This window comes from Oncorhynchus gorbuscha, linkage group LG04 (genome assembly GCF_021184085.1).
Source record: "Oncorhynchus gorbuscha isolate QuinsamMale2020 ecotype Even-year linkage group LG04, OgorEven_v1.0, whole genome shotgun sequence".
Taxonomy (NCBI): Eukaryota; Metazoa; Chordata; class Actinopteri; order Salmoniformes; family Salmonidae; genus Oncorhynchus; species Oncorhynchus gorbuscha.
In genome coordinates this window covers 65,247,064-65,272,669 of record NC_060176.1, presented here as the reverse complement: position 1 = coordinate 65,272,669, position 25,606 = coordinate 65,247,064, and the positions used below count along the sequence as shown (strand labels likewise).

The 25,606-nt window shown below is 42.8% G+C and overlaps 1 protein-coding gene across 6 annotated transcripts in view; it reads left to right on the top strand.

Annotated features, from left to right (window-relative positions):
• The window catches only part of cemip2 (cell migration inducing hyaluronidase 2), a 44,177-nt gene extending 21,902 nt beyond the window's left edge, over window positions 1-22,275 (top strand). For all 6 annotated transcript variants that reach the window (XM_046347803.1, XM_046347802.1, XM_046347800.1 and 3 more), the window contains 18 exons: window positions 1-53; window positions 1,485-1,694; window positions 2,125-2,330; window positions 3,171-3,240; window positions 4,631-4,759; window positions 7,836-7,924; window positions 8,490-8,621; window positions 9,006-9,041; window positions 9,166-9,321; window positions 16,370-16,547; window positions 17,939-18,154; window positions 18,275-18,486; window positions 18,729-18,911; window positions 19,132-19,354; window positions 19,480-19,581; window positions 19,853-19,998; window positions 20,313-20,419; window positions 20,637-22,275. The exon at window positions 1-53 is cut by the window's left edge and continues 117 nt beyond it. In XM_046347803.1, the coding sequence (XP_046203759.1) occupies window positions 1-53; window positions 1,485-1,694; window positions 2,125-2,330; window positions 3,171-3,240; window positions 4,631-4,759; window positions 7,836-7,924; window positions 8,490-8,621; window positions 9,006-9,041; window positions 9,166-9,321; window positions 16,370-16,547; window positions 17,939-18,154; window positions 18,275-18,486; window positions 18,729-18,911; window positions 19,132-19,354; window positions 19,480-19,581; window positions 19,853-19,998; window positions 20,313-20,419; window positions 20,637-20,830 (2,642 nt within the window). In that variant the 3' untranslated portion in view covers window positions 20,831-22,275. The remainder of the gene's footprint in view (window positions 54-1,484; window positions 1,695-2,124; window positions 2,331-3,170; window positions 3,241-4,630; window positions 4,760-7,835; window positions 7,925-8,489; window positions 8,622-9,005; window positions 9,042-9,165; window positions 9,322-16,369; window positions 16,548-17,938; window positions 18,155-18,274; window positions 18,487-18,728; window positions 18,912-19,131; window positions 19,355-19,479; window positions 19,582-19,852; window positions 19,999-20,312; window positions 20,420-20,636) is intronic.
• Window positions 22,276-25,606: the final 3,331 nt, after the last annotated feature.

Here is a 25,606-nt window from a genome sequence, read left to right as displayed (position 1 = left end):
GAAACAACTGGTGCCAGTTCTTTGGCCACGACACATACGGCGGACACATCAAGGTGTGTGCTTATGTAACCATCGGGTCTGTGTTGAACCTTGAGCCTGCCTGCCCTGTGCATTTCAGCCTGAGTTATATGCTTATCTAATGCCATTCAATCTAGTGTAATCATGTTGAACATTACCATATTTCTGTGGTGGAGGGTCATTAGAGCATTCAGCAGATGCTGAATGACTGAGGACATTCATCATTCACACATGATCTAACAACATATAATGTTCATTAGGTACTTAATGGAAGAAAACAGTCTGAAAAAGGGAGGGACTACCTGGCCTTCTCCAATAAGAAATTGGTTGCAAATGGTTTCCGTTGCATGCCCTAATGAACACAACCCAGGCACCACTCAGAGAAAGAGGGAGCATGGATGAGCAACACTCATTACTCTTAATGTTTTGTGTTTCAGTATTGTAATCCTTCTTTGTCCTTTTTTACTCTGTATATTTCACAACCCCACTGAGCACACAGAAAACTCAAACACCAGACCAACGTCGATGCACACACCCCTCCCTCACACACACACATTCTCTGTATCCAGGATGCAAGTACAATATTTTCCCTGTATAATGTGTTACATACTCATGCTCTCTTCTGATAAATACATAATAACATTCCTCTTGCCTTATGTAAAAGCAGCCCCTTTGCAGTAAATGTAAAAAAAACTTGTTTATTGACTGTAGAGAGTTCTGTCCAAGTGTAGTGTGTGTGTGAGAGAGTTTGGGTGAGTGAATGAGTGAGTTACAGTTAGCTTGAGGGATTGGCCAATATCTCCTTAACACAAAACAGGCAATGTGGAAAAGGCCATATACCTAAGAAAGACCTCCCTGAGTTTACTGCATGTTTTTGTGTCTATTTGCTCATTAGGTCACATTTGTGTGTGTCTCTCTCTAGCATTGTTTGTGCTCAGATCATCTCAGTTGTTGCATGATGTTCCATTCATCAATAGATGTAACTGTAAAATAGAGCCACCAATAGATCAGCAGAACCAGAGTAATATGATGCAACACTCCACAAGACAGCACTCCACAAGACAGCACTCCACAAGACAGCACTCCACAAGACAGCACTCCACAAGACAGCACTCCACAAGACAGCACTCCACAAGACAGCACTCCACAAGACAGCACTCCACAAGACAGCACAGCACAACACACCACACCACACAGCACAACACACCACACAGCACAGTACAACACACCACACAGCACAGTACAACACACCACACAGCACAACACACCACACCGCACAGTACAACACACCACCACACACCACAGCACAATACACCACACCACACAACACAGCACAATACACCACACCACACAACACAGCACCACACAGCACACCACACAGCACAGCACAACACAGCACCACACAGCACACCACAACACAGCTTATTCTCTCTCGCTCTCTCTCTCTCTACCCCATTTCTCCTCAGATATTTGGGAACTTCACTTCGGTGCACCTGTCCCACGTGGAGTTGAGGAACATGGGGCAGCAGGAGCAGGGCCGCTACCCGGTCCACTTCCACCGCTGTGGGGATGTTGACTGGCGAGGGGGCTACCGGGAACCAGCCTACGTGGACGGCCTCTCCATCCACCACTCCTTCTCCCGCTGCATCACCATCCACGCCACCAATGGCCTGCTGGTGTGTGTGTGCTGTATGTGTGTGAACGTGTGTGTCAGGGCTGGGGTCAATTATAATATTATATTGAAGGCAGTCAATTCAGGAAGTGATTTTAATTATTGTTTTTATTAAAAAGAAAATACTTTTGAAAAACTTCTCAGTTTATTGATTTATCATTGAAAATATATGTAATTTAAGTTTACTTCATGAATTGACTGTCTTTATTTCGAATTGACTCCAGCCCTGTGTGTGTGTGTGTATGTGCCGTATGTGTGATAAAACTTGGGGAAATGAGGACCATATGACGCCAGTCATGAAATAAATGAATGTCAAATGCGTTGAAAGTGAATCGACCATCATTCAGATAACATGATGCAGTAACTCCAAGCTGCTTTCCTGCTCTGCTCCTGTCATTGGTGTGTAGCGTTGCCCAAATGTTTCTCCTCTCCAGGTGAAGGACACTGTAGGCTATGACACCCTGGGTCACTGTTTCTTCCTGGAGGATGGGATGGAGCAGAGGAACACGTTCTTCCACAACCTGGGTTTGGTGACCCGACCAGGAACACTCCTGCCCACCGACCGCAACGAGACCATGTGCACCAGCATCCGAGACAAAGTGTATAAGAACTATACACCTTCGCCGAGCATGGAGTGCAAGTAAGACACAGGAAATACTTGTCTGCCGAGAAAGAGTCAACTTTGACAGAGGGGAAATTAGAGGAACAGAATGAAAGTGAAAAGAGGCAGAAATTAGAAAAAAAATTAGCTGAAGAAGAAAGAGTAATGGAAGTAAGGGGTGTGGTGTGTCAGGTTTTACTGGGTTGGACAGGCCTATTGTGGGGTGTGGTGTGTCAGGTTTTACTGGGTTGGACAGGCCTACTGTGGGGTGTGGTGTGTCAGGTTTTACTGGGTTGGACAGGCCTACTGTGGGGTGTGGTGTGTCAGGTTTTACTGGGTTGGACAGGCCTACTGTGAGGTGTGGTGTGTCAGGTTTTACTGGGTTGGACAGGCCTACTGTGGGGTGTGGTGTGTCAGGTTTTACTGGGTTGGACAGGCCTACTGTGGGGTGCGGTGTGTCAGGTTTGACTGGGTTGGACAGGCCAACCTTGAGAGAAGACAAAGGGTTCATGTCCTCTGTGAGAGTGATAGGGCCGTCTTTTCCCTGCAAAATCAACCACACCGCTGCATGCAATGTGTTTCTGTTTCTGGAGAGGTTGAAAAGGAGGTCTGTTTGGGGAGCAGCAGGCGCTGTTTTTGGAGGACTGTGTGTATGTGTGTGTGAGAGAGAGTACAGGTGTGTGTGTGTGTGTGTGTGTGTGTTGGCAGAACCGTCCCTGGACAGGATTTATGTGGGAGAGGTGAATTATTCCATGGATAACAGGAGTCACTGTTCTTATTAAATGAATAGATCCTGATATTAACAATCAGTTAGCCTGGAGACATCTCCTCTAATGCCCTTTCATCCTCCCTGTGTGTCTGTCTGTCTGTCTGTTTTAGGGCAGTGTCTACGTTCTGGATCGCCAATCCCAATAATAACCTCATAAGCAATGCTGCTGCTGGCTCCCAGGTATGACTGTAATAAGCATCTCTGCCTACCAACAAAACAACACTGTTTAATAATGAATGAATAAAGATCAGCAGGGGACTGAGACTGTACATCTGGTGAGCCCCCCCCCCCAGCTTTAAGGTTTAGCCACTCATAAGGCTCTAAGGCTGTGGCTTACCGGTTCATCTCATGTGATGAGGTGATAAATCTGGGGAGATATTGGGTTCTTACTTTTACATCAACAGCAATAAATGATGGCTTCAACCAGGAGATAAAGTTCAACATCAAGACCTTACTGTTCTAGTTCAAGCACAATTGTATCAATGTGCCTATGCATTATACTCAATAACAGTACTCTCACTGTGCAATACTCAATGACAGTACTCTCACTGTGCAATACTCAATGACAGTACTCTCACTGTGCAATACTCAATAACAGTACTCTCACTGTGCAATACTCAATGACAGTACTCTCACTGTGCAATACTCAATGACAGTACTCTCACTGTGCAATACTCAATGACAGTACTCTCACTGTGCAATACTCAATGACAGTACTCTCACTGTGCAATACTCAATGACAGTACTCTCACTGTGCAATACTCAATGACAGTACTCTCTCTGTGCAATACTCAATGACAGTACTCTCACTGTGCAATACTCAATGACAGTACTCTCACTGTGCAATACTCAATGACAGTACTCTCACTGTGCAATACTCAATGACAGTACTCTCACTGTGCAATACTCAATGACAGTACTCTCACTGTGCACTCAATGACAGTACTCTCACTGTGCAATACTCAATGACAGTACTCTCACTGTGCAATACTCAATGACAGTACTCTCACTGTGCAATACTCAATGACAGTACTCTCACTGTGCAGTTCTCTCTCTCTCTCCCTTTTCATAGCCGAGCATTCAGAGTTCGAGACGGCAGGTATGAGAGAGAGTGAGAGAGCTCTCTCTCATACCTGCTGTCTCGAACTCTGAATGCTCGGCTATGAAAAGCAAACTGACATTTACTCCTGAGGTGCTGACTTGTTGCACCCTCTATAATCACTGTGATTATTGTATGACACCGCTGGTCATCTATGAACATTTGAACATTTTGTAGAACGATCTGGCCTTAATGGCCATGTACTCTTATAATCTCCACCGGGCACAGCCAGAAGAGGGCTGGCCACTCCTCAGAGCCTGGTTCCTCTAGGTTTCTTTCTAGGGAGCTTTTCCTAGCCGCGTGCTTTTACATCTGCATTGCTTGCTCTTAGGGGTTTTAGGCTGGGTTTCTGTATAAACGCTTTGTGACATCTACTGATGTAAAAAGAGCTTCTAAATACATGTGATTGATGATTACTCCAGGATCATTATTATTTTTCACTCCATTCACCCCCCCCATGTCATCCTAAAGGATGCTGGGATATGGTATGTGTTCCACAGCTCATCCACAGGGGACTCTCATGGGCTGTTTCCAGAGACCCGGGCAGAACTGACCCCTCTGGGGATCTTCTACAACAACCGTGTGCACTCCAACTTTAAGGTACCACTCACTGGCAGCACTGTGTAAAAGACAAAAACACTGTGGTTCTGTGTGGCTCAGCTGGTAAAAGCATGGCGCTAACAACACCGAGGTCTTGGCTTTAAATTCCCGCAGAGATTACATACACAACGTAGTAAGGGCTCTTCCAATTGTCTGATTTCTCCCACATACAGTATGCCAGCTCTCTCTCAAAACCTTACACATGCATGCATCCTTTTTATCCATGCCAAACTTGGTGCAAAACCACGCCACGAGAAACATAGCAACATTAAAAGCTGCACTGATTGGTCAAAGTTCGGTTGTTTCCTGTGACGAAGCAAAGGTGCGCGAGAGAAGGAGGAATGTTAGAGATGGAATCCCCACCAAAACAAAACATTTCCATCCATACTTGCATTTTCCCGAATTGCCATTGATTCACTATTACTGACAATCATGTAATGTTAGTTTTCTACAGAGTCACATGTTTCTTTCCTTTCGTTTAGCTCATTTCAAACGATGCTGTGAAACTGCTCGTCTCCCGCAGTCAGTGGCATGGCAGGCACAAGGGAACGTCCAAACTCTGACCAATCAGCATGGCTTTGAATGTTGCTAGGTTACCAGTGGGCATGGTTTTGCACCAAGTTTGGCGTGGATAATACGGGATCGATGTCCCCACCGCGGGATGGTTGAGCTAATGTAGGCTAATGTGATTAGCATGAAGTTGTAAGCAACAAGCTTAAATTCTTGTTAATCTAACTGCACTGTTCAATTTACAGTAGCTATTACAGTGAAAGAATACCATGCTATTGTTTGAGGAGAGTGCACAATTATGTACCTGTATTATGAACTTGTATTAATAAACCAATTAGGCACATTTGGGCAGTTTTGATACAACAGCTATGCAATTTTGGGGCAGAAGCGTAGCCTAATGGTTAGAGCGTTAGACTAGTAACAGAAAGGTTGCAAGTTCAAATCCCCGAGCTGTCGTTCTGCTCCTGAACAAGGCAGTTAACCCACTGTTCCTAGGCCATCATTGAAAATAAGAATTTGTTCTTAAAACTGACTTGCCTGGTTAAATAAAGGTAAAATAAAAAATGGTTAGTTGGATCAGTCTAAAACTTTGCACATATACTGCTGCCATCTAGTGGCCAAAATCCAAATCGCACCTGGGCTAGAATAATACATTATGGCCTTTCTCTTACATTTCAAAGATGATGGTACAAACAAAATACAAAAAATGCATGCTTTTTTCTTTGTATTTTCTCTTACTTTTCTCTTAATAGCAAAGTTAGGTTAGGTGAACTGGGAGCCCATTGCTGACCACAAGTGCCTCTCTCATAAGGAGTGAGCTTACAGTTTCAAGACTCTGCTTCAGTTATACACTACTGGTCAAAGGTTTTAGAACAGCTACTCCTTCAAGGGTTTTTCTTTATATTTACTATTTTCCACATTGTAGAATAATAGTGAAGACATCAAAACTATGAAATAACACATATGGATCATGTAGTAACCAAAAAACAAATAAAAATATATTTTATATTTGAGATTCTTCAAATAGCCACCCTTTGCCTTGATGACCAGCTTCACCTGGAATGCTTTTACAACAGTCTTGAAGGAGTTCCCACATATTCTGAGTACTTGTTGGCTGCTTTTCCTTCACTCTGCGATCCGACTCACTCCAAACCATATCAATTTGGATGAGGTCGGGGGATTGTGGAGGCCAGGTCATCTGATGTAGCACTCCATCACAGCCTGGAGGTGTGTTGGGTCATTGTCCTGTTGAAAAACAAATGATAGTCCCACTAATACCAAACCAGATGGGATGGCGTATCGCTGCAGAATGCTGTGGTAGCCATGCTGGTTAAGTGTGCCTTGAATTAAAAAAAAAAAAAATCACAGACAGTGTCACCAGCAACACATCCCCACACCATAACACCTCCTCCTCCATGCTTTACGGTGGGAAATACACATGCGGGGATCATCTGTTCACCCACACCGCGTCTCACAAAGACACGTCGATTAGAACCAAAAATGTCCAATTTGGTCTGCAGACCAAAGGCCAAATTTCCACCGGTCTAATGTCCATTGATCGTGTTTCTTGGCCCAAGCTAGTCTCTTCTTCGCATTGGTGTCCTTTAGCAGTGGTTTCTTTGCAGAAATACAACCATGAAGGCCTGATTCACACAGTCTCCTCTGAATAGTTGATGTTGAGATGTGTCTGTTACTTGAACTCTGAAGCATTTATTTGGGCTGTAATTTCTGAGGTGCAGTTAACTCTAATGAACTTATCCTCTGCAGCAGAGGTAACTCTGGGTCTTCCATTCCTTTGGCGGTCCTCATGAGAGCCAGTTTCATCATAGCACTTGATGGTTTTTGCAACTGCACTTGAAGAAACTTTCAAAGTTCTTGAAATGTTCCGGATTGACTGACCTTCATGTCTTAAAGTAGTGATGGACTGTCATTTCTCTTTGCTTATTTGAGATGTTCTTGCCATAATATGAACTTGGTCTTTTACCAAATAAGGCTATCTTCCAACCCTACCTTGTCGCAACACAACTGATTGGCTCAAACCCATTAAGAATTAAAGAAATTCCACAACTTAACTTTTAAGAAGGCACACCTAGTAATTCAAATGCATTCCAGGTGACTACCTCATGAAGCTGGTTGAGAGAATGCCAAGAGTGTGCAAAGCTGTTATCAAGGCAAAGGGTGGGTGTTTGAAGAAGCTCAAATATCAAATATATTTGGATTTGTTTAACACTTTTGATTACCATATGATCCCATATGTGTTATTTCATAGTCTTCTTTATTATTCTACAATGTAGAAAATAGCAAAAATATAGAAAACCCTTGAATGAATAGGTGTTCTAAAACTTTTGACCGGTAGTGTATACCTATGGTATATACACAGTCTCATTACATTGCATTCACACTTGAACTGCACATTACACACTACACTCTTATATCCCGTACATTTGACAATATATCTATTTTACAGAGTTGCTACTGTGTGCTATTACGACACTCTCATGCAAAATATGTAAAACTGTCCGACTCCTTTATGACCATAGTTCCCATACCTGTTTGTGTTACCCAGGCTGGGCTCTTCATTGATAAAGGTGTGAAGACCACCAATGCCAGTGCTGCAGACCCCCGGGAGTACCTGTGTCTGGACAACAACGCCAGGTAAGAATACAGGTCAAACTACATTGCATTTACAATTAAATTTCGACATGCAGGGATCATCAATCATTTGGATCAATCATTGTCTATATATTTACTTGGTCTAGTAGGCTGTGGTTTAGTTAGTATCTATCTCTACAGCACTTACTGTAGATGGTATGTAGTTTATATGGTATGGTCTGTACTGTACTTTGATAGCCTGTACTGGTCGGTACTCTCCTTGTACAGTAGTCTGGAGGGTCTGGCAGGTTTGTGTTTACAGACAAAACAAGGCTCCAATCTGCACCAGTCTGTCCAAATACAAGCATCTTCTTCAACAGATAGAAAGAAAATAGCTTAGGCCATCTAAGACCACTGCTTACGCTGTGTGTGTTTGTTTGTCTGTGTGCGTAGTGTTTGTCTGTGTGCATAGTGTTTGTCTGTGTGTGTTTGTCTGTGTGCGTAGTGTTTGTCTGTGCATAGTGTTTGTCTGTGTGTATTTTATAAGAGTATGTGTATCTGTGTGTCAGAGAGAAAGATCAAGAGTGTGTGTGTTTCTATACTCATATTACACATGGGTCTGTTTCAGGTTCCGTCCACATGAGAATGCAGACCCAAACCGTCCCAGGGTGGCTGCTCTCATCGACACACTCATCGCCTTTAAGAACAATGACCTCGGAGCCTGGATACGAGGCGGCGACATTACCATTCAGAACTCTGGGTGAGTGCTGTGATGTCATCTCATTGAGCCCATGAATGTGGTTACTGTATCCTTGTTCATCAATGTGCTGTGCAGTAGTCACATGTCATCGCTTCGGTCTTCGATGTCCCTGTATGATTTGCACAGAGAAGTGTCTCAGAAGTGACTCAGGTTTTACTGTAGCAACTTGCATTAGAATTAGTAGCTAGCATGCTAAGATAACATGTTATCAAGTGGCCATCTCGGATGTGGCAAAGGGCCAGGACTTCCTATTTCTCAGTCCTCAATTCTATGGATTGAACTGGTGACTCCTACACTTCTGGGTTAGCCCTACTCAGTGGAGCTCTCACACAGTGCACGTCTACAATGCAGAATTAATTATACGTTCATTCTCTCTGGTTATAGATTTGCAGACAATGGGGTGGGACTCTCCTTTGCGAGGTATGTACCAAGGTCCTGTGTCTGTTTCTACACCTGTGTTTCTGTCTGTACATTCCTAACACACCCACTACACATACACTTATGCTCAAAAACACATCCTGTCCCTTTCCTCTCCCTCCGTCAGTGACGGTAGTTATCCCAAGGACGAGGGTTCCAGTCAGGAAGTGACTCAGTCTCTGTTTGTGGGAGAGAGCCGGAACCGTGGCTTCAACGGAGGCCAGAACAAGTACTGGGGTCAGGGAGGAGCAGACGGCAAGATGAGGACACTACCCAGGAACAGGTGTGTGTGTTCGTGTGTGTGTGTGTGTGCGTGTATGTGTGTGTTCTCGTGTGTGTGTGTATGTGTGTGTGTGTGCGCGCGTGTGAAAAATAATGTAATAAAAAGTGCAGATAGTGTTGGAGAGGTGCATTGCTCTTGTAGGGGAAGTACTGCTTTGACTAACTTCCTGTAATAGGATACATGTTTTTTTTATGTTTCTATCACTTCTGTGTTTCCTGAGAACCAATTTCCTCCATCCGCATAGTAAGCCTCCTTTGATAAACAGTGACTGAAAGGAAAAAATGAATCAAAGCGTTGCTTACAGTGACCAATGAGAAATTATAGTCTGAGAAACAGTCAGTCACGGCGAGCACTTGCCGAAGAGCACTCGGATCAGGGACAGGGAGCAATCTGTAACCCACCCACAGTCAGAGAGACCGTCCTCAGGTTCGGGTTCATTAAGGTATGCAATGGAAAAAAAAATCAGTAGAAAAAAAGAGAGCATTGAACGTTTATTGGGATGTGTCTTGTCCTTGAGGAAGAACTGAGCGATTTCCGCTAGCTGCAAAGTCAAAATTGGCTATATGTAAAAGAATTCATGAGAACAAAAATGTGCTTTTTTTTCTACCACCATCTTTGAAATGCAACAGAAAGGTCCCCAATCTAGCCATCACTCTGCTTGTAATTCCTATGGTGTCCACAAGATGGCAGCAGTGTATGTGGAACGTTTCCGACAGATTCAGACCTACATGACATTTGGTGTGAAGTCACCCAGGTACATTTGGGCAAATCGTGAAGGAGACATTTACATTCACATTACATTTTTCTGTAAGAATATCGTCAAATCTGTATATTTGGACTTTGATTGAGCTTTTACAATATTAGTAGCCATATTATAAGTTCAACATTTGCAAAACACCCAGTTTTCATAACTCTCCATTACCCTATTAATTTTGTCCAAAAGGAAAAGGCTTGATGTCGTACAAGGTTAGCAGCAACATTGTGTGACAGATACTGGTTTTCTGCATACTACCGTAAAGCCCAGCGCATTGGTTATTTAGCTAGCTTTGTTTGACCCCAATTGGTGCTTATTTGACAAAGTTACAGTCAATCAAGTGAAGACCGCCCTTGTCATCGGCGTGCCATTAAGGCGTCGCTCTCTGACCAAATTTGGTGTCCTATAGGATATACTACACACCTAATGATATAGTGAAGTCTGGTTACATTCTAGGATCTCGGAGGAATACATACGAACGTGATTTGACTAGTTGAAACAAAGTTTAGGGTTAGATTTTCACAGATTTCTTTCTTTGCAAATTGGACGAGTGGAAATACAAAATCGATTGTGCATGCTATATGGACCTTTTTACGATATGAAAAAGGATTTTATCTAACAAAACGACACTTCATGTTATCTCTGCGACCCTTTGGATGATAAATCAGAGCAAGATTTCAGAATGTAAGTACACATTTCACCTTCAGAGGTGAATTTATCAAACCTATCGCGGTGAAAAAAGTGTATTGTTGTTAGGAGCTCTCAAACAATAGCATGGCATTTGTAAATGCCATGCTACTGTAAATTGGACAGTGCAGTTATATTAACAAGAATTTAAGCTTTCAGTCGATATACGAGACATAAAATCTGCGATCGTGACACATGACGCTGCATGATTTACAACAAAAAAGTAAGAAACATTTGTTAAATAAACGAAAGGAAAAATAGTAACACAATACAATAACGAGGCTATATACAAGGTGTACTGGTACTGAGTCAATTTGCAGGGGTATGGGTTAGTTGAGGTAATTGATGTAATATGTACATGTAGTTCGGGGTAAAGTGACTATGCATAGATAATAAACAGAATAGCAGCAGCGTCTGAAGAAGTGTGTGTGTGTGTGTGTGTGTGTGTGTGTGTGTGTGTGTGTGTGTGTGTGTGTGTGTGTGTGTGTGTGTGTGTGTGTGTGTGTGTGTGTGTGTGTGTGTGTGTGTGTGTGTGTGTGTGTGTGTGTGTGTGTGTGTGTGTGTGTGTGTGTGTGTACATCAAGCCTGTGCAAGAGACTCGGTGCAAAAATATATATAAAAAATACGATTAAAAAAGGGGGTCAATGAAAATAGTCTGTGTAGCCATTTGATTAACTGTCTTATGGCTTGGGTGTAGAAGCTGTTAAGGAGCCTTTTATAGAGGTCCTGGATGGCAGGAAGCTCATCCCCAGTGATGTACTCTAAGATCCAGTTGCAGAGGAAGGTGTTCAGTCCCAGGGTCCTTCGCTTAGTGAACTTGGAGGGCACTATGTTGTTGAATGCTGATCTGTAGTCAATGAACAGCATTCTCAGGTAGGTGTTCCTTGTATCCAGTTGGGAAAGGGCCGTGTGGAGTGCAATAGAGATTGCGTTATCTGTAGATCTGTTAGGGTGGTATGCTAATTGGAGGGAGCCATGACCGGCCTTTCAAAGCATTTCATGGCTGCAGATGTGAGTGCTACGAGGCGGTAGTCATCTAGGCAGGTTACCTCAGTGTTCTTGGCCACAGGGACTATGGTTGTCTGCTTGAAACATGTAGGTATTACAGACTGGGTCAGGGAGAGGTTGAAGATGTCAGTGCCAGCTGGTCAGCGAATGCTCTGAGTACGCGTCCTGGTAATCACTCTGGCCCTGCGGCCTTGTGAATGTTAACCTGTTTAACCTTTAACGTTGTCACCCCGCTGGACGGTTGTGCTAACGTAGGCTAATGTGATTAGCATGAGGTTGTAAGTAACAAGAACATTTCCCACGACATAGACATATCTGATATGGGCAGAAAGCATAAATTCTTGTTAATCTGGGTTTGCACGAAGTTTGGCTTGGATAATACAGATTCAGTGTCCCTGCCCCCCCGCAGGATGGTTGAACTACCGTAGGCTAATGTGATTTACATGAGGTTGTAAGCAACAAGCTTAAATTATTGTTAATCTAACTGCACTGTCCAATTTACAGTAGCTATTACAGTGAAAGAATACCAGGCTATTGTTTGAGGAGAGTGCACAATTATGAAAATGTATTAATAAACCAAATAGGCACATTTGGGCAGTCTTAATACAACATTTTGAACAGATATGCAGTGGTTCATTGGATCAGTCTAAAACTTGATACATACACTGCTGCCATCTAGTGGCCAAAATCTAAATTGTGACTGGGCTAGAATAATACATTATGGCCTTACTCTTGGCTTCTGGTTGGGATATGTACGTATGTTCACTGTAGGGACGACGTCGTAGATGCATGTATTAATGAAGCCGGTGACTGATGTGGTATACTCCTCAATGCCATCGGATGAATCCCGGACCATATTCCAGTATGTGCTAGCGAGACAGTACTGTAGCTTAGCATCCACTTCTGTGTTGAGCGCATCACTGGTACTTCCTGTTTGAATTTTTGCTTGTAAGCAGGAATCAGGAGGATAGTTATGATCAGATTTGCCAAATAGAGGGTGAGAGGGAGCTTTGTACACTTCTGTGTGTGTGGAGTAAAGGTGATCTAGAGTTTGTTTCCCCCCTCTGGTTGCACATGTGACATGCTGATAAAAATGAGGTAGAACAGATTTCAGTTTTCCTACATTAAAGTCCCCAGCCACTAAGAGCGCCGCCTCTGAATGAGTATTTTCTTGTTTGCTTATGGCCTTATCCACTTGCTCCTACCTGGCACACAGGTGTCCCATCTAGAGCTCTGGAAATGCAAATGCGCTACGCTAAATGCTAATAGTATTAGTTAAAACTCAAACGTTCATTAAAATACACATGCAGGGTATTGAATTAAAGCTACACTCGTTGTGAATCCAGGCAACAAGTCAGATTTTTAAAATGCTTTTCGGCGAAAGCATGAGAAGCTATTATCTGATAGCATGTAACACCACAAAAGACCCGCAGGGGACGTAAACAAAATAATTAGCATATTCGGCGCTACACAAACCGCACAATGAAATATAAAACATTCATTACCTTTGACCATCTTCTTTGTTGGCACTCCTAGATGTCCCATAATCACTATTGGGTCTTTTTTCCGATTAAAATCGGTCCATATATAGCCTAGATATCGTTCTATGTAGACTGTATGATAAACGGAAAAAAAGAGCGTTTCATAACGTAACGTCATTTTTTAAAATTCAAAAAGTCGACGATAAACTTTCACAAAACACTTCGAAATACATTTGTAATGCAACTTTAGGTATTAGTACACGTTAATAAGCGATAAAATTCATCAGGAGGTGATGTAACTTCTATAGGTGTCGTCTGAAAAAAAACATGGCCGAGAGAGCTCGACCAAAACATCCGGTCGGAGAACGGAGGGAAGGAGTTCCCTTGAACCGGTTAGACCAAGAATCAATTGCGAATCAAATGACAAGACTCTAGACAACGTGTGGTAGCTGTAGGCGCTGAAACCTCGGTCTCATGTAATTCGGTTCACTTTGAACAATTCCTGGAAGTAAGCGCAAGGATATTTATTTCCATTTTCAGTGATCAGGTTTTCCTGCGCTATTCGATGAAACTCACGCTCTGTTAAAGTCACAGCCGTGATTTAACCAGTTTTAGAAACGTCAGAGTGTTTGCTATCTACACATACTAATAATATGCATATACTATATTCCTGGCATGAGTAGCAGGGCGCTGAAATGTTCGAAAAAGTAGAGGGTCGACTTAACAGGTTATACAGCTTGTTGAGTGCGGTCTTAGTGCCAGCATCGGTGTGTGGTGGATAATAGACAGCTATGAAGAATAATGTTGTCTACAGCTTACCATGAGGTACTCTAACTCAGGTGAAGAAAACCTTGAGACTTTCTTAATATAAGAGATTGCACACAAGCTGTTGTTGACAAAGACACACCACCCTCCCTGATCTTACCGGAGGCTGCTGTTCTGTCTTGCCGATGCACGGAAAACACAGCTAACTGTATATTATCCATGTCCTTGTTCAGCTACGACTTGATGAAACAGGATATTACCGTTTTTAATGTCCCATTGATAGGATAGTCTCGAACGGAGCTTATCCAGTTTATTCTCAAGTGATTGTATGTTTGCCAGTATAATGGAGGGTAAAGGCAGATTATCCACTCGCTGACGCAGTCTCGCCAGGCATCCGGCTCTACGACTTCTGTAACAACGTCTCCTCTTCATATGAATAACAGGGATTTGGGCCTGGTCCGGGAGGAGCAGTATATCCTTTACTTACGACTCATTAAAGAAAAAATATTCTCCAGTTCAAGGTGAGAAATCGCTGTTCTGATGTCCAGAAGCTTTTTTCGGTCATAAGAAACGATGGCAGAAACATTATGTTCAAAAAAGTTCAAAACAGCACCCAAACATTTACATTTACATTTAAGTCATTTAGCAGACGCTCTTATCCAGAGCGACTTACAAATTAGTGCATTCACCTTATGACATCCAGTGGAACACAATTGGTAAGGAGCCTGTATGACAGGTTGTTATATCAGAGTTGAGGGTTTGGTCACACTTTAAACAAACTACAACTTAGAAAGGAATTAAAGAACATTTATAAAGTCTCCATAAGCACTAAGTTATTGCTTACAAAATGATTTATAAGCAAAGTCATACTACATAAAGGGTGATATAAAGTTCCTAACATCTGGTGCTTTGCATATCCCCTTCTCTGGCAGCTCCCTCTTTGGAGGCTGTAAAACGTGGTAACAGCTAATTGCTGCATGCCCTGATTTCTCCAACTGCTCCCTCATACATGACGGCCCTGTCATCCCTCTCTGGCCTTTTTACACACTTCCTGACCACACTAACAGTTAGATGTTTGGTCACAGCCAGGCTTTTCAGAGTGAGACAAAACAACATATCCTTCTGTTATCTAGTTAGACTTATATGACTGTTTTTCCCCGCTGATGAAGCTAGCAATAGGCCTAATGTTTCTCTCCGGTGTTATAAATAGCTATACACTGAATGTACAAAACATTAAGAACACCTTCCTAATATTGAGTTGCGCCCCCCCACCCCCCCCCCACACACACACTATTTGCCATCAGAACAGCCTTAATTCATTGGGACATGGTCTCTACAAGGTGTTGAATCGTTCCACAGGAATGCTGGCACATACTGACTCCAATGCTTCCCACAGTTGTGTGAAGTTGGCTGGATGTTCTTCGGGCTGTGAACCACTGTTCAGTAGTGTGGTCAGGTGCCACAAAGAGGGACTTAGGAAGATTGCAGTTGACTCAGAACAGGGCAGCACGGCTGGCCCTTAAAAGTACACAGAGAGCTAACATTAATGACATGCATCTTTCATGGCTCAAAGTGGAAGAGAGATGGACTTCATGACCTCTTGTTTTTTGAAAGAGGTGTTGACAAGCTGAATGTACGGACACCCATGATTACCCCACAAGACATGACAACAGAGGTCTCTTCAAAGTCCAGAACAGACTATGGGAGACGCACAGTACTACATAGAGCCATGACTACATGGTACTATTCCACATCAGGTAACTGATGCAAGCAGTAGAATCAGATTTTAAAAAACAAAGAAAAAGTACATCTCATGGAACGACAGGGACTGTGAAGAGACACAGACACATGGACACACATGCACTGTGATATTGTTGTATAGTGGTATCAACCATTTTTTAAATTTTAGATATGTAGTAGTGTAATAATGTTATATGATGTAATGTTTTATCTTTTGATTTAATGGAATGTAAGTGCTTTATGTTTGGATGCCAGGAGGAGTAGCTGCTGCCTTGTCTTGCCCATTCACACTCTGAATGGCACACATACACAATCCATGTCTTAATTGTATCAAGGATTAAAAATCCTTCCTTAACCTGTCTCCTCCCCTTCATCTACACTGATTGTAGTGGATTTAACAAGTGACATCAATAAGGGATAATAGCTTTAATCTGGATTCACCTGGTCAGTCTGTCATGGAAAGAGCAGGTATTCTTAATGTTTTGTACAGTCAGTGTAGATGCTCTGGATCAGCTGATGCTGTCTTGAACGTAACGTGACTTGTTTTGTTTGTGTTAGCTCGGTGTGACTCCAGTCATGTTTGTTGTGTGACTCTCATACGGATTTTTTAAAGGACGTTCCCGATCCGCGGCTTCCAGATCTATGACGGTCCTGTGCGGATCACTCAGAGCACATTCCGAAATTACATCCCGACAAAGGAGCGTTTCACCAGCGCGGTGGGCTTCAACCTAAAGAACACCTGGCAGCTCACACCACGCAACAACCTGTCCAAGCTCAGCTTCCAGCCCACTGTGAGTAGCCATCACATCACTCCACCTTTCATCCTAGAAGTGCACACTCATTCTCTGACCCTCATGCATTGAAAAGCATTGGATTGGTGTAAGCATGGTGTAGGGAGTTGCTGCCATATTCCTTAGACCAATCCTTTCCTTTTAAATCCACGAGGGGGAGTTTACGATTGCACACTTCAGGAGAAGGGCCATTGCCTCGTCTCTGTTGTTCTCAAATACTGACGTAATAATGATGTTACAAACAAAAAGTCTGATAAGAAAAATTCCTGCAATTCTATCCATTTTGCCATGGGGTTTTGTACTATGTATTTAAATAATATGTTCTAATATTTCTACTACTGTACATTGCATTTTAGTTACACTGTTTCTACACACTGCTTATGTATTTTTATAAACTGGATTTTTTTTTACATAGCCCACCCTATATCATTCTTAGTAGATTAATCTGGTGTATATACATATATAGATTGCATTACTGTTATGTGCTATTCGGATTCATTGGATTCGTTCTGACATTAAGATAAAAAAAATGGTATTATTTGTGTATATGTTTGACATTTTACTGCATTGTTTGGAGCTAGTAGCATAAGCATTTATCTTCATCTGCTATAACATCTTCTACACTGTGTATGTGACCAATAAATTTATATTTGATATGATTTGATAAAGGTCACTGACTGAAACATTAGTGTCTATGGAGTTTTCCTTTGCCAAATCAGGCAAAATAACTGAAACCTCCGTGGGCTTGTTTGCACATGGTCATGATTCCATTCTGATGGGCCTAGTTTAGTTTTTGTGCCACTTGTGTTTACATTGCAAGCTTTGATTTGGAAGTGCAGGGATCAGACACTGTTTTCCCTCTGCCTGTTTCCTTTTGGCCGTTGGTTCGGTCTTATCTGTTGGAAAAATCTCTATTGTCCTGGAACACAGCAGAGAGCTGAGTTACTGAGTTGGAATTTTACTGGAACCAGTGGTTGGGGGGAGACCCCATGCTGAGAGATGGGGAGAGCGAAGGGGAGGTTCTGGATGAAAGTCATTCTGAATTGGAGAGCCCTCTAGTGTCGGATGTGGTGACAAGCTCGACTCAACTTTTCAAGCTTGACTAAACTCAAAATGTCCCTTTTCAAAATGGCTTTCAAGGACTTTTGTTGAACGCTCATCACTGACACCTGGGTTGAATTCAGTAGGAACGTTTTGCTACAGTCTATATTAATGAATACGACCATAATATACATTCAGTTCAAATCTCAAATACTATTGACCTATAAGATCAAAGTTAGGAAACCTGCACACCAAATTGCGCGTCATCACTTTTTAGGCCATACATATCTTTGGAAGTCACTGGTTGTGTTTTGTCATGTCTGTCTTTTAAAACCTATTGTTTGTGACAGGTGGGTCTGAGGGCATTCTTCGGGCGTCCGGGCCAGTGGTTCGACGAGAATGATCTGGACGGGGATAAGAACTCCATCTTCCATGACGTGGACGGCTCTGTAACGGGCTACAGGGACACGTATGTAGGCAGAGCAGACAACTACCTGATCCGTCACCCCGGCTGTGTCAACATCACCCAGTGGAACGGAGTGGTCTGCAGTGGCACCTACTCTCAGGTATGGATGGGACAGTGGCCCTAATGCCTATCACCCATGACTTTATTCACTGCTTAGGATATACACTGCATAGAATTGACCAAACTATTACTCTATCATTTTCTAATGCGTGTCCTCCAGGTGTATATCCAAACTCAGGGAGCTTCCAGCCTCAGTCTGTCCATCAGTAGAGATGACTACCCCGAGGCTCCTCTGGTGCTGAGGGGTATTAACAGCCAAGGTGCGCTGTCTCAGCAGTACCAGCCTATCCTCATGATGAGCAAGAGCTACACCCTGCATTGGAATGGTCCGGCTCCCAGAGAGATTGTCCTTTCCCTCATTAACTTCAACCAGTGAGTGGAACACTGGGACTGATGAGTGTGTGTGTCTTTTAAGGTGGTTGGTCTGGGTGTTTGTCCACATTGAAACTGGTCTTGGTCTCGTTCCGGTCTCGATACACAGGATTTGGGTCAGGAGGTCTCTGGTTTTTCTGCTGTGTGTTTGAATGTGTGTGCTATAAGAGGATGTGTTTGTCAGTTTGTAAGACAGACCTCTAACCTTCATTGTCACCTATTGACTCCTCCTTTCTCTCCAGAGGTGACTGGGTGCTGGTGGGTCTCTGCTACCCGTCCGACACCACCTTCCAGGTCATGGCTGACATCAACGACCGCCAGAGTAACATCTTCGATGACATCAGCGACTATGGGCCTGTGTTCTCCCTCGCTGAATTGGAGAAGAGGCTGCTGGAGAGGAAGTATTTCTTTGACCGCAGTGTGGGGTGAGAGTCACTATACCCTAATGTCTCTATCCATATGGCTATATCTACTGTACCTCTCTCTCCCTCTAGAATTTTGACTTAGTCTCCTATTGACTTCAATAGTATGACTTAGTAACATTTTTAAGTGAACATTTTGCTTAAGTTAGGATTCGCCCCTCTGTCTGTCTCGCTCTCCTTCATCACTCTCTCTCAATTAACACCGGCCTCTCTCCTCTCCCAGCTTGCTGTGGCTGTATTTGCGGGCGAGGCAGGGGCGCGATGGCCACAGTTACTGCTCGGTTAAGGGTTGCGAGAGAGTGAAGGTGATGGCCACCACGTCGTCCTCCAAACTGACCTGTAACTGCACGGCCAAGGCCTACCCCAAATACACCAAGACTCCCTCGGCAGTGGTCCCCATGCCCACCCTCAGCAACCAACCATGCAAGGACTGTGGGGCCTCCCAGGTTAGCCTGGTTGTCCACCACACTGTCTTTGTTCCATTAGTATGCAATTCTATTGGAAAAGGAATGAGCTCACGTTGTGCTGTCTGACATAAAAGCCCTGCATTAATCTGTGTGTTTTCTGGTAGCTGGTGTTTTCCAGTGACCCGTGGAACTCCTACCTCCAAACTCAGATCAAATCGCTCAGCAGCAAGGAGCAGCAGACTGGAGACACACAATCCTTTATCACTGTGAGTGCCACAGATTTAAATATAACACAGTATTACATTAGAGAATAGTGTCCCGGTGCCACAGTGTGCATAATGAGTGTTTGCATGTTGTTGGTGTGCTGTTGTTTAACTTTCATCAAACGGCCATTATAAATGTTTATGAATGAAATACTAATTTATTAATACACTATTGATCAATACAAAAGCACCACCCATATTTTGAATCGGTTTGTGGTTGTAGCATGCCAGCTGTATCTCTTACCCACTTTTCTACAACGTCTTCTTCTCTCAGGTGAACAGTGAGACATTCTCCTTCACAGAGCCAGGCCTCTTCCTGGTCTCTGTTGATGCCTGCTCTGGAAAAGTCAGAAATAAGAGATTTTTCTCCAAAATGGACTCCAAAATGGAGGAGTATCTTAAAACTGGATTACCAAAGAGGTGAGGGGGAAGAATTAGGCCCTTGCTGGTTGGAGTTAGAACTCGATTGGTGGTCTGTTGCAGACCTGGGTTCAAATACTATTTGAAATCTTTCAAATACTTTGAGCATTGCTTTAGTCAACCTGGAGTGCCAGTTCGGTGGGGTTTGCGCTTTTGGCACCTTTCTATTGGTTTCATTGCAACAAGGTGCATTTAAGAGAATTGTAAGAGGTAGCATTTCTTCGTCTGGTAGAAGTACTATCATTTTGACCAGAGGTGTTTGACTTGATGGGAAAATCGATTAATCATATTAGCTTATATTTTCTCATGACTAGGTCAATAGTGCTTCTGGGAACGCGAGGGCAGCCCGATGGCTTGGTCAGTGTTGCACGATATCTGGTCCCCCTGGGAATGACTAAGGCAGCAGATCTGCAGAGTAAAGGTAGGTGTCACTCTCAAATGGTTCCCTGTTGCGGGTGCTATTACTGTAGGCCAGGTCTGGTTTTTCTATCCAATTCTCTGTTCCTCGTTATTGTTGTTTTCCTCTTTTCTTCCTGCTGTCTCTCCAACTATGTATTTTCTCTGCGATTTATACTTTTTCTTTCTCTGCTCACCTCATTACAGTATTTTCCACATGACACTTTGTGTTTCTCTCACAGAGAGCCTGGTGTTTTGGGGGTTCCAGGGTGGCTCTGCCCCCCCTCCGTGGGCCTCCATCCTGGTTGGGCAGGGTGAGGAGGGGCTGGGGCTGCAGGAGCGCTACCTCCCCCTGGGCCTGGAGGCCTATGGCTGCACACAGACCAGCACACGCAGAGACCTGGAGCTACTGAGGACCGCCACAGGACCACAATGACAAATGTAAACACAATTGAACCAAAACACATCCAACCAGCAAATGAATGTGAACTGCTGAACTTTTATTTATTATTTTATTGGCAAAGATGTTTAATAATTTGGGGGGGTAATTTATTGTGTGTGTGTGTGTGTGTGTGTGTGTGTGTGTGTGTGTGTGTGTGTGTGTGTGTGTGTGTGTGTGTGTGTGTGTGTGTGTGTGTGTGTGTGTGTGTGTGTGTGTGTGTGTGTGTGTGTGTGTGTGCGTGCGTGTGTGTTATATTTGACTGGGAACTGGGAATCAATGGGGATGGACCCATAATGGAATTATAAGAGCAAATTAACAAAGTAAGTAACCACATCAAACTTGTGGTCTGACACTTGTATCAGTTACCTGATGGGTTGTTGGTTCAGGCCAGCGTTTGACCTGTCTGCTGCTCACCACGTCCATAGACGAAACACATCATTTAGAAGAAGACTGAATTAGCAAATCAAAGGAAAAACTGTCTGTTTCCTCACTCCTTTTTTCTGCAGTTTTTGCATGTCCCTGGAGGCATTTTGTTCAGCGACTAGATCTGTTAAGGGCAGCTGTATCTTAATGAAAACATTTTGTATTAGATTCCGTTGAGATTGTTGTATTTCCAACAAACCTTTTTTTCCCAGGATGTGTCCTTTTTTGTTCCATATTTATTTGATCTCTACACAGTGACACTTTCCCCTAGGGCTGGCTACGCTTGCAGCAGAGATGGTTTGTTTCTCGTTTTCTTCTCATTATCTTACCATTGAAACTGCATTTCCAACTAATTTACCTTTTAGTATGGTCATGTATGTTGTTAATTACGTATAAATGCCAAAAGTATGTGTTACGGGGGGACATTTTACAAGGTAAATCTGGCCTTGAAACGAACACAGACTAGTAGTCCATAACAAAACCATGGCTCACTGTACCTCTGTGGTCTCAGCAGGTGATTTGAAAAGGGGCTCCCCCACTGTGCCGGCGATTAGTGACTTTCTGTATGTGATTGGGTGCATTCATTTTAGCTCGCCCGATGAAGATTTCGCTTTAAGATCTAAGAAATGGTCAAGAATTTGCCAACTCTGCCTACCCAGTGCCCTGGACGAGTTAAAATGAATGCACCCATTGTGAGAGAGCCTCTGAAGAGAAGGACCTGCTTTTCAACCACTGTTCTGTTGTAAATAAGATGTTTTTTTGTTATGCAAATGCTTTTAAGATGCACACTCCAAATTGAGCACTTTGAATAGGGTTGAGTATTGAGGGATGTTGAGAAGCTGTCTGTATACTGTGAGAGTGCCTTTCAATTTGCTGTGAGTTGTATTTGAAATGTTAAATCACTATACTCATGAGTTTATTTCTTTAATCAAACCTTTATATTTGAATTCTCACATCCTCAGTGCTCTTCTGAAATTGCAGAGATGATAACTTTGTGATAAAGTGTCCTGTCATCATTGTCTTGTCATTATTTTAGCTGATGTATTCAACAAAATCAAGGATGCCTCTAGGATGACTTATTGTTATGCACAAAGGAATCAGATTACTGAAATATCTGATCTAGCCTATGAGACTAATGGGGCAGCTGTATGGTCGACTTGGGTTATAGTGGGCAAGAAAGTTTAGGTAGGGAGACGATCAAGAACAGTGCATTTCTAATGATGTACTTGCTACTTGACAATCTTACCACTTGAGGGCAGGCTTGTTCTAATAGTTAGGAAGTCCTATCTAACCGAAACCATGCCATCAATCTGTAACAATCTGAGTTTTCATGCTACAGATGTAATATGAAACTCCTATGACTTAATGTGGGATCATTCATTGTTCAAAACTGAACCTTATTGAAGGTTTCATATTTTAATGATAGTAGGAAAGGAGAGAGGAATAAACGTAGTAGAGGGGGCGTGAACCCACATCGTCAGCGCTACCACTACACCGTTGAAATCAATACGTTCACAACTCAGTCATTTGACTTGCATAAGCTTTACACGTCATGACCTGGCTGGCCTGGTCATGGCTGCAACTCCATATACTTAATTTGTGATTGATGTTCAAGCATTTATCAGAAGCTCTTAACCAGAGTGACTTACAGTAAGTAGTGAATACATTCATTTTTGTACTGGTTCCTTGTGGGAATCGAATCCACAACCCCAGCGGTGTAAGCACCAGGCTCTATCAACTGAGCTACTGTTTTTGTTGTTGTTGAATAGAGACAAAGAGTTCAATCTAGCGCCAAATGTTTTTTTTTTGTCACGTAACACGTAATTCATTCGTAACTTCTCTCCGCCCACGCTCACAGCTACATAATTTAGCGCGAACCTCCGATTGCGGATAAATCTGAGCACTGAATTGTTGGGAGACCAACAACGCCTGTAAAGGTGAAAATATGTAGCTAGACAGCTGTGTACTTACTGTTTCTTTTCTCTGTATTATGGCTTTTGAGGTATGTCAGTTCTCACTAACTGTCAAAATGGCCACCAATCACAGAAGCAACACCTAGCTGCTGATTATTCGGTCTTCCATTACAGTGGAGCGCAGGTGTAGGCCAAATCATTTCATAGGCAGGCTAGTAGGTTAAACTGATCTCATTCATTTGTAACCCTCATTCATTCGTTCATTCATAACCCTCCTAATTGTGAATATTCTGTTGCTAATGCTCCAATTAGGCTTTTAAATTGTGAATGTAATTAAAGTCAGTTGAAGTCAGAGGTTTACATACACGTCAGCCAAATACATTTAAACTCAGGTTTTCACAATCCCTGACATTTAATCATAGTGTCAGTTAGGATCACCACTTTATTTTAAGAATGTGAAATGTCAGAATAATAGCAGAGAGAATGATTTATTTCAGCTTTTATTTCTTTCATCACATTCCCAGTGGGTCAGACGTTTACATACACTCAATTAGTATTTGGTAGCATTGCTTTTAAATTGTTTAACATTACATTACATTACATTTAAGTCATTTAGCAGACGCTCTTATCCAGAGCGACTTACAAATTGGAAAACTTGGGTCAAATGTTTTAGGTAGCCTTCCACAATAAGTTGGGTGAATTTTGGCCCATTCCTGACAGAGCTGGTGTAACTGAGTCAGGTTAGTAGGCCTCCTTGCTCGCACACACCTTTTCAGTTCTGCCCACAAATGTTCTATAGGATTGAGGTCAGGGCTTTGTGATGGCCACTACAATACCTTGACTTGCAAGTATGCTTGGGGTCATTGTCCATTTGGAAGACCCATTTGCGACCAAGCTTTAACTTTCTGACTGATGTCTTGAGATGTTGCTTCAATATATTGACATACTTTTCCTCCTTCATGATGCCATCTATTTTGTGAAGAGCACCAGTCCCTCCTGCAGCAAAGCACCCATGCAACATGATGCTACCACTATCGTGCTTCACGGTTGGGATGGTGTTCTTCGGCTTGCAAGCCTCCCCCTTTTTCCTACAAACATAACGATGGTTATTATGGCTAAACAGTTCTATTTTGTTTCATCAGACCAGAGGACATTTCTCCAAAAAAGTATGATCTTTGTCCTCATGTGCAGTTGCAAACCGTAGTCTGTTTTTTTATGGAGGTTTTGGAGCAGTGGCTTCTTCTTTGCTGAGCGGCCTTTCAGGTTATGTCGATATAGGACTTGTTTTACTGTGGATATAGATACTTTTGTACCCATTTCCTCCAGCATCTTCACAAGGTCCTTTGCTGTTGTTTTGGGATTGATTTGCACTTTTCACACCAAAGTACTTTCATCTCTAGGAGACAGAACACGTCACGTTCCATAGCGGTATGACGGCTGCATGGTCCCATGGTGTTTATACTTGCATACTATTGTTTGTACAGATGAATGTGGTATCTTCAGGTGTTTGGAAATTGCTCCCAAGGATGAACCAGTCTTGTGGAGGTCTACAATGTTTTTTCCTGAGGTTTTGGCTGATTTCTTTAGATTTTCCCATGATGTCAAGCAAAGAGGCACTGAGTTTGAAGGTAGGCCTTGAAATACATCCACAGGTACACCTCCAATTGACTCAAAGGATGTCAATTAGCCTATCAGAAGCTTCTAAAGCCAAGCCATCATTTTCTGTAATTTTCCAACCTGTTTAAAGGCACAGTCAACTTAGTGCATGTAAACTTCTGACCCACTGGAATTGTGTTAAAGTGAATTATAAGTAAAATAATCTGTCTGTAAACAATTGTTGGAAAAATTACTTGTGTCATGCACAAAGTAGATGTCCTAACCGACTTGCCAAAACTATAGTTTGTTAACAAGACATTTGTGAAGTGGTTGAAAAACAAGTTTTAATGACTCCAACCTAAGTGTATGTGAACTTCCGACTTCAACTGTATTTCACATGCAAGCTTAAGTGTGTGCAGCAGCTCCTGCCCCACAACAACACATTTGCACGGAAGATTATGCCATGTAGTATACTGTAACACATGCACGCACACACACGTGCACACAGGCTAGGCCTGTACACTCTTAGAAAAAAGGGTTCCAAAACTGTTCAGTTTTCCCCATAGGATAATCCATTTTAATAATCCATTTTTGGTTACAGCTAGATCCCTTTTTGGTTCCAGGTAGAACTCTTTTGGGTTCCATGTAGAACCCTATGTGGAAAGGGTTCTAAATGGAACTCAAAGGGGTTATACCAGGAACCAAATAGGGGTTTTCAAAAGTTTCAAGTATGGGGAGAGCCGAAGAACCCTTTTCGGTTCTAGATAGCACTTTTTTCTAAGAGTGTACCTTATGAACAACATGGGGTTATCGTTTGTCTTTGCCATTAAGCAAGGCA